The sequence below is a fragment of the Alosa pseudoharengus genome, unplaced genomic scaffold (genome assembly GCF_046254945.1).
Source record: "Alosa pseudoharengus isolate Yale_2024_CS ecotype anadromous, Long Island Sound unplaced genomic scaffold, YU_APseudo_1.1 YU_APseudo_1.1_scf_8, whole genome shotgun sequence".
NCBI classification, from domain to species: domain Eukaryota; kingdom Metazoa; phylum Chordata; class Actinopteri; order Clupeiformes; family Clupeidae; genus Alosa; species Alosa pseudoharengus.
In genome coordinates this window covers 21477731-21487555 of record NW_027468870.1, presented here as the reverse complement: position 1 = coordinate 21487555, position 9825 = coordinate 21477731, and the positions used below count along the sequence as shown (strand labels likewise).

Here is a 9825-nt window from a genome sequence, read left to right as displayed (position 1 = left end):
CTTTCAGATACCTAGGGTCACATAACATTGCTAAAACAACAAATGTATTGGACAGTACTGTATATAATGTATACATGGTTAATATATTATTTGGGCTTTTATGCCTTTAATCAGACAGGACAGTGAAGAGAGTGATAGGAATCAAGTGGGAGAGAGAGATGGAGTGGGATTGAGAGATTGCCCGGGTCCATGCGGGCACTTGGACCTAGATGTGGTATGGATTCTGTAGTCACTTGTGCCAGGTCCATACGGGCACTTGGACCTAGATGTGGTATGGATTCTGTAGTCAGTTGCGCCACAGCGCAAACCTTTAATGTATGTTTCAATGGGTCTGCATAATGTGTAACTAAACTTTAGAGCAGATGCTAGCATCCATGTATTGCAGCCCCCAGGGGTCCTGCTTGTCATGCCTGAGGCTTGCAGGTTTGCATCTCCCAACGCCACAGGCAAACACAGGCAATTACCCAGAAGCAAGTCAAAGTGCCATACATAAAGATGCTCAGTGGAACAGAGGAGGTGTGATTGGCAGGAGCTACTTTTGAAAAGAGTTAACTGAAACAAAAGTGATTACCTAGCATAGAGTTAAAAAAAGAAATAATATATCAAATAAATATGATGCTAAAAGGAGAACAAATCAGAGAGAGCAGGTAGGAGGATTTAAAAGGGACTGTGCAATGTGATTCTAGATTAAAGAACTAAAGATCTAGATAGATTAAAGGGACCATCTGCAGATACTAATAGACCTAAATCATGGTTAAAAAAAAGCACATCCAGAACAACCCTGGGCTGGAGTCAACTTTTACAACCCTGTCAAAGGATGGTTGTTTCTTTTTTCCCCTACAATGGCCAGAATGTGATGTGGCTTCTGTTTTACTTGAATGGAAAGGGAAAAGGGCCATACACACTTAACACCCCTTGGGTAGTAGGTCAGAAATAATTTCAGGCAATTACGGTACTCTAGAAATACCAGCCCGTCTTTGTCTGCAATAGCCAAATGAGATGGTTCAAAACAAAGCATGTAATTTAACTCGTCAAACAGTTGTTTTTCTGGCAGAATCACTCCTCCAGCCCTTGATGTAAAATCAAAAGGGAGGTAAAAATGCGGTAGAGAGTGGCAGAGAAAAAGAGAGAGAGAGAGAAAGAAAGAAAGAGAGTGGTGTAAGTCTTTTATAACCCAATAGGTAAAATGCCCATTGTTACTAAAATGCAAATGAGTGATTCTGTAATAATAGCCATAAAAGAGCCTTACTCTTACTGTTTGAAAGTTATTGTGTACATGCGCCTGCATGTGTGTGTGTGTGTGTGTATGTGTGTGTGTTAGTGTGTGCGTGTGTATGTGTGTATACACTTTGTAGATTATCAGTTGTACTCATACCCAAATGGAGAGAACTGGATCCCCATAAAAGCCTATTGTGGTACCTGACATGCAGAATACCTACTCTGACTACGCCACCCCCTAAACCCAGGCGGGAGAAACCTATAAGCTCTCTAACGTGGCTGGTTCTCGGCCTTCCCCAAAAAGGAACAGTTAACAAAAGGCATATACGAAATACTCAAATTTATTACAAATAGTATAAATACAATCCAGAATGTAAGTAAGAAAGACTGCATGGGATAACTGGCTGAGACTCCTCAGGCTAATAAGGTCGGGTCAACACACACAGCTCCCGTCTTGGAGAGGGGCCCTGGTGAGAGAGGGAGAGAGAGAGACAGCAAACCCAGCACCACAAAAGAATGCAACACGGCAAGCACTGCAAACACAAGAAGCAAATACCACTACAGGATACCACTACAAAATACCACACAGTGTTGTTTACCAGTACACACCGAGAAAATATCTCCCTCCATGTGGCACCCAACCCGAAAGGAGCAGTACTGAGTTGCGGATCCGGCCTTGTACAGAGACTGTACTATATGATAGGACAAAAGAGGAACAGCCAGCTCCCAGCACAAGAGCTGTAAGCGTGCGAGCTTAAGCAAGTGATGTTAGTCCCAGCAGTTAGAGAGACAATGCAAACAAACAAAAAGACAAACAAAATAAAAAGCAAACAAACAAACCCAAGAACTAACAGTAAAACAGTGGCTGGCCTGGTCCTTTGCAAGAGCGTTCACTACTCTCCACAGCACAGTGACACAGGAAGAAAGGAACATTCCAGTGCAGAGCATCAGTGTCCTCCATCACTGTAGCCCAGCACTCATAAATCTTAAAATCAGGCAGTCACATCAGTGTCCTCCATGAAGAGTGAAACACATGATTCTAGCATTCACCCTGCATGACAGTCACAAAAAGCAAGTGGTGGCAGCAGCAAGAGAATGTGAGCTCTCAACAAACCAAACTTTATAACTTCCTAGTTAGTCATGTGACCTGCCCCATGTGACCATGCTTGCAGTCACACAAGCCACACTGGTTGCCAGTGCAGGTGGGCACATAAACCAGAAATCCCCACACTATCAAAGAGATGCATTCAAAAGTCCAGTTGGCATTTAGTTGTTTACTTAAGAGTAGCCTAACCAGGGCAGAAGAGACGTGGTTTATTTTTACCTTCACTCAAAAAAACTCTTCCATTTGCAAACTCTTAATGCTTTTCACATCTACCTCTGGCGGTTCTAAGTACATCACGGCTGTCTCTGTTGGGAGCAAAGCCACAATTAAGATCAGCCGTTTGGCATTTGAAAATATCAAATGGTAATGAGGCCTAGTCACTTGCCAAAGGTTAAGCATTTTGTTTTACATGTGATTTCTGAATAATTTCCTCAGATGCATTTACCTACAGTAGAACAGAAGGCAAGAAATTAGGAACAAATGGCTCAAGTAGCATGTACTTAATTGAGCTTGATAAGGTTTCACAGAACCACACCAACTGCCGAATGGTATGGTATACTCAAGGCTTAAGAGAAAGTTATATCAGAGATGACTTGCAAACACACCTTCAGTTATACAGTAACTGCAGGAGGAGCACACAATTGCTGCCAAAAATAAACGGCCCTAAAATTCTGAAGTAGTCTTGTCAAAAGAAAATGTGTTATAAAATCCAACCATGTCTCAGTAAAACAGAGCAAAAACAACACTCAAGGGTGAAAACATGTATTGACACAAATTAATGGCAGAGAGAGAGAAAAGCTATACCAATAATGCACCTAACCACGGCACATTAATGGTTTAAATATTTGTCTGTGGTCACGCATCTCTGAAAATGTGAAGTAAAAAAATATAGGTGGAAGAAAAACTGACAAGAAAGACAGAAAATAGAAAATAGTCAGTTACAGAGATACAAAAAAAAAACCTGCAACAGAAAGAATCTACCCACCGACATCACCAACACATTTTGAAGATGAACTTGAGACAGCCAAAGCATGGGAACATGGTGAACCCCTTCACTAGATTGTTTTGTACACTTGTGCACTGGGCAAAGGCATGAACTGTTACACCACAGCACGTGAATCCTCCAGTGCTCTGAGGCCTCACTACTTTAGACCGAGTGTTGGCCATGATGACCAGATCCAGCTAGCGCACATCCAGCTAGCGCAGCACAGCCATCACTCTCAGTACGCACTCAGGTGCTTCAAATACGCCCTAATGAGCCAAACACGCTAAATGAGGCGCGCGATTTGCGTCCGACGGGCACTTATCTATTCCGATGGGTGTTTGCTTGCTCAATCTACTCCTCTTTTCCGCTGACCTGGGAGGAAAAGGCTTGAGGCCAGGCCCTGTGACTGGAGACAGGCCTACATATAAGGCCAGGGCTGCTGATGCTCGTCCTCAGCCTTGTCCATCTCCACCCAGGACACCTCCATCTCCATTGACCAACTCAGGTGAGGCTTCACCACACGACATTTAGTGGGCACTAATTGGAATCCGCAATGCGCTCTACTCCGACCATTCTGCAGAAACCATGCAATGGGAACAGTCTGTGATATTAATGTTTCCTCATCAGTTAAGTAATTTGTAGCATTTTATCTAACACCTAGAGAAATATGACATAGGTTGGCTTTAAATGATAGTTTGTCATTCATGATTTTTAGAAGTTTCATGAAAACTGTCACTCTGCACAAATCCGTGTGCTGAGGACCTCATCATCTATGCGCTCACCCACTGCTGCTTCCGTGTTGCGTGCTATTAAATTAGCTAAATGTATTGCCCAGTTCATTAAATTAATGTTACTTTGTGGGTCGCTAGAGGTGAAAGCATAGAGTTGGAAACACAGACGCTTAATTCGTTGCCTGCTCTTGGGTGTATTAACATTCTGCACACGGACAAGCTGGGAAGAAAGCTTTCTTAAAAGCTCTAGCACTTCATCCGGCAAGCTGTCAGGCGCAGAATTGAATAATGCAATGAAACCATTTCAGAACAGAACGAAATGACTGGCGGGGGTGGGGCGATATTTGTGAAGCTGTCATGGGAGCATGTTGAGGTTAGAGGCATGCCAACTCCTGAAGCATTGGGGCCTTGTGGTCTTCCAATTTACATGTGACGATGAAAACATAACGCCCTGTCTATTCGATGCATTTAAATCATGAGTACTTTTCCAGTCTCACTGGAGCAGAGAGGTGCAAACAACTCTTAGGTTGTGTGTTTGATACCTAGGCAGTGTACATAGAAGACTCATGAATTTGTATGAAGGCTATAGCCTACAATACATAGGCCTAGCTTTGGATAAAAATGCATTACATGTGCTAAATGATTAAATGAAAAATAAATGATTATTTACAAAAACTCTGAAAAGATGGTAATTTTGTACAATGCAGTACTTCTGATCATTAAATCTTAACCATTGGATTATGCACCCTTTCCTGTGTATGTGGAGTTGGTATTGGTCCTTATATTCATCATAACATGTAGTTTAGAGATATATATGTTTTGTTTTGTTTTATACAGTGTATGTATACAGTTTAATGTTATGTTGTTGTTGTTCACAGTAAGCTACCTGTTTTAATTAATTATTCTTTGCTTGCTGGTGTGCTTGTTCAAGTTCAAGTTCAAGTTTGATTTAATACTCACATAGCAGTTTTACCAAGACAACTGAAATACATGAGGATTTACATTATCAGCAAAAGAGTTAAAAAAGGTTATATAAGTTAAAATACATACAGAAGTTTAAAGGGGTGGTTCAGGTTCATAATTTATTTGCCTTGGGTGTACTGTGGAGTGGGTAAGACTTTTTTTAGTGGCAGGCTAACACATACTGTTGTCTTGCGCTAGCCTAGCACCTGCAAACTCTGCAAACTAGAAGGACTGGATGAAACGTGTTGAAAACGGTCTCCACTGATAAATATTACACTTGCTAACTTGGAAATGAGGTCCTATGTCCAAAATCCTGAACCACCCCTTTAAGATTAGTTATAAGGTGTTTAAAACTGTTTTAACACCTTTAACATTCTTCTGTGGGACAGTCCACTGTTGCCATGGCTCTCTGGCTCCAAACAGCTGCTCTGCTCATCGTGATGGCTCTGTCCACCATGGGCGGCGACGCCGCCACCGCCCAACACCTGTGCGGGTCGCACCTGGTGGACGCACTATACCTGGTGTGTGGAGACCAGGGCTTCTTCTACAACCCAAAGAGAGATGTGGACCCACTTCAGGGTAAGACAACTGAACAAATGAAAGAGGAAGAGGAAGATTCAAACATCAAGCAGGAGGGAGAGAGAGTCAGGGAGAGAGGGAGGGAGAGAGAGAGAGACACTTTCCCAGAGAAAATACAAAATAAATGTGCTAATGGCAGCAATGCATGAGCGCATGTTGATCCAGATCTCTGGTGACTACTAAATACATTCTGCTAAGCACAGAAAGTGACATTTTCACAGTTCCCATATATCACCGAACAGCACTGCACAAGTGCCTGTCTGTGTTGTGGTTTTCTAGTTCTGCCAAGACAATTTCAAATATTAAAACACAGTCCACTGATTCACTCATTTGAAATGTGAAAAAGTAAAGCCTTGTTTTCTCCTATTAGAATTCCTGCCCCCCAAATCCAGCCAGGACAACGAGGTGGCAGAGTACCCCTACAAAGACATGGAAGAAACCATGCTCCAGAGAAGGGGGAGTGTGGAGAGGAGAGGGATTGTGGAGCAGTGCTGTCACAGGCCCTGCAGTGTTTTCGAGCTTCAAAACTACTGTAACTCTCTCCAAAACTGAATCACTCCAAGCAACGTGCAGCATGTGATGAAAGAAAGAGAAGGCAAATGGCCTTGTCCATGCTTTTAATAAATCAATGAGAGGTTGAGTCATTAGGAGAACCATGTCAGCCATTTAATAAAGCTTTTTATCATGCTTTTTTCTGGTGTGTCATTAGAGAACAAGGTCTGTGTGTGTGTGGATAAAGGGATGGGAGTGGGGGTCGAGGGGGTGGTTAAAGAGTGTTATGAAGATTGTGTGAGGTTAGTAAGAGGTTTGAAAGATGCAGCCTTAACAAACCACATTTTGTATACACAAATCAGTGAAAATTGTATATGTAAACAAGCACAAATGGCAAAACAAATAGTACACCACAGATATGAAATAAACCAGAACTACTGTATGCCAGTGAATCTCACTCCTTACCACCCTAGTTGGAAGGGTGTACAAATGTAAACCATTATGCCGCAGTGCTGCAGCTGTTCATTAAGTACTGTTAATAAGGAGCTGCATGACGTCTGGGTCCACCATTACACATCTCCGCATGCATTACCATTACAGAAGAACCAGAATTATTTCTGTGTGTGTGTGTGTGTGTGCGCTTGTGTGCATGCATGCATGTGTGTGTGTGTATGTGTGTGTTATGTATGTGTTTGATAAGCATCTGGGATTACTCAGGTAAAGTGCTCCTCAGTCTAATCAACTTCTCAATGCACTATATCCTCATCAACATAAAATCCCTTGATTACACCTTACAATTAGTGGAAATGTAACCTGATAATTCGTGGGTTTGCAGAGTTCACACTCTCCAGTCTCTCAGACGTGGGCAAGATGAAGACAGGTTACACTTCGGTTATAACTTCTTTATTCCAACCACATCAGACAAGCCAACGCAAGGAAACCACTCCCCTCGGAACCAAAACACCCAACACTCAAATGTATGGGGAACTAAAATCCTAATATGTTAATCATTCACTAATACATTGACAGAATAATGGAAGAAGACTGAATTAAATAAAATTACATTAAACAAAATAATAATTATATAATGAAATCATTGTCTACAGAAATGTCCTTTAGGATAATGCCATGCAGCCCAGATTAACGAGGCCCCAGGTGTCATAAATCCCCTTAATAGGGATGAAAGAGTAGGTGCACATCTTCTAATATCATCTAATGACATAATGTCATGCTGTTTGTGATAGTGATCATGTTTGTCCCATGTTAAAACAGAATGCAGACTGTTGTTTTTTTTCGTTCTGTCTGTCTCCCGCTCTCTCTTTCTCTTCTGCTGTCTCTCTCTATTTGTGTGTGTGTGTGTGTGTGTGTGTGTGTGTGTGTGTGTGTGTGTGTGTGTGTGTGTGTGTGTGTGTTTGTCTGTGTGTTTAATGTGACACACACAGATATTTTTCAGTCTGCAGTTGCCATGGCATTCTTGATAACTCTTGCCTGTATACGACCCTGAGTGAACACACTGACCCAATGCATGGGAACTGACCGCAGAGATTAGAGAAAAGGCAGGGCCAAACAGATACTGGATTTTCAGATACTGGATTAAAGGTTCCTCAGATTACCTCTTTTACCTTAATAGAGTGGGTAGTTTATGAAAAGTCATTCTGTTGTGTCGAAATAATATGCTAAAGCAGAGGAGAGCAAATCACAGTTGGAAGGGTGTACAAATGTAAACCATCATGCCACAGTGTTGCTGCAGTGCAGCTGTTCATAAATAATAAGTCAGTACTGTTAACAGGGGTGCAGCTACCCATTTTTTGAGGGGTATGCATCAACAATATTGCCCCTCCCCTCCCAAAAAAAAACAAAAAAACACAAACACAAACAACTAAAGTAAAACAAAAGGCCAATAATTTACACTATTAGTGTATAGAGTGTATTAAAAAAATTTTTTTTTAAAGAAATGCTGCCAATTTGATGTTTAACTTGATGAAGTATTGATAAATGGTGCATTATCACTTTAACAGAGTCTAAACGGTAGAAACTCTAGCCTTGTTTGTTTGCCAGCTGTTGCTTACAAAGGATCCAACTCTAGCCTTGTTTGTTTGCGCCACATTGACAACGCAATATTAAGTTATTACAAGGATTCTATTTCTACAGTATTTTTAGCCGCCGACAGCTTTTTTTGCTGTATTCATCTTTTTCCAGATGGCAACTCACTACTCGTAGGCCTACCTGCTCGCTCAGCGCTCACGGCGCCCCCACTCCCTCTTCTATGTCAAAATTCTGTGATGAGATAGGGTGCCTACTCTAGCCTGCAGTCCTCTAAAATGTTGAGAAACATTGAGAAAATGTTGAAATGATTTAGAAACGCATAACAGTAGCTACATATAGAAATATTAAAAAAAATTTACCATCCCCCCATGGTGCTGCGCCCCTATGCGCCGCATATAGCACATACCCACTTTTTGCGCCACTGACTGTTAATAAGGAGCTGCATGACGTCTGGGTCCACCATTACACATCTCCACATGCATTTCCATTACACATCTGAGGACACACTGACTTTAAAGTCCTCCTCCTTACCTTCAAGGCCCTACATGGCTCTGCCCCCACATACCTGTCTGAACTCCTGCACCCCTACTGTCCTACACACACCCTGCGTTCCTCTGATCATGGCCTCCTCACTATCCCCCAAACTCGACTCCGCTCCATGGGCGACTGAGCATTTTCCTCAGCGGCCCCCCCGCCTGTGGAATGCTCTGGCTCAGCAGGTCAGATCTGCTGCCAGTGTCGACTGCTTCAAGTCTCTCCTCAAAGCCCATCTGTTTAAGGATAGCTTTTAACCTATAACCCTACATAGACCTTCTTTTATTGTCCTTTTAAATTGCTCTCTACTCACTTTTTAATTGTACTGGCATATGTATGTTTCTATCCACACATGCAACTGCCTGTACACTTTATGTGTGCCTCCCAATTTGGGGGGGGGGGGGGGTGGTGAATAAACATCAGACGGCAATAACATAGATAGCACTAATGAATGGTGTGACCCGCTAGAGAAAAGGAAGAATTTCCCCTATATTGCACAGCGTGCCTATCAAAGCTTATTCCACACTGTGTTTCATAACCTTTGCTTAGCAACACATTTCCAGCAACGTCACTTGGACTCTGGACTTGACTGGCTCTTTGAACAGTTGCTCATCTACTGTATACTGCTGTATAAGTTGTATAAGTCTGATATACGGATGATCAATCATGGCACATCACACTAGCGGGCAACAACCTCCTTCATGGAAAAAGTGTCGGCTGCTCTGAATGGCCTCTGTGTCCACGTGTCCCCTCATTATGTTGTTTCTCATCTACAGAGTCAGAGATCTGACACAGGCGTCTTTTCTTATGTCTCAAGCTTTTATATTCCTCAGACTGGGCTTCTTCATTGCATGTCTTTGTGTGAATGTGTATGTGTATGTCTACCCCCCCCCCACACACACACACACACACACACACACTCCTCTCTCTGTTGTTAAGGTAAAAAAGAAAAACAGCACATGGCCTGAGACAGTGCCGCCCACCACATCACTAGTAAATGTGACCCTAAGAAGTAATGTCAGAGCTTTGCGTTTCAGCTCTATGACGTGCCGTGCATGGATGGCAACATGGTGGTCGTTTCAGCTATATGACGTGCCGTGCATGGATGGCAACATGGTGGTCGTTTCAGCTCTATGACGTGCTGTGCATGGATGGCAACATGGTGGTCGTTT

At 42.5% G+C, this 9825-nt stretch overlaps 1 protein-coding gene across 1 annotated transcript; it reads left to right on the top strand.

The window, feature by feature from the left end:
• Nucleotides 1–5400: 5400 nt before the first annotated feature.
• ins (preproinsulin) lies at nucleotides 5401–6133 on the top strand. Its single transcript, XM_076274922.1, has 2 exons — nucleotides 5401–5581; nucleotides 5952–6133. The coding sequence occupies exons 1-2, from the start codon at nucleotides 5404–5406 to the stop codon at nucleotides 6131–6133; spliced, it is 360 nt and encodes a 119-aa protein (XP_076131037.1). The 5' UTR covers nucleotides 5401–5403.
• Nucleotides 6134–9825: the final 3692 nt, after the last annotated feature.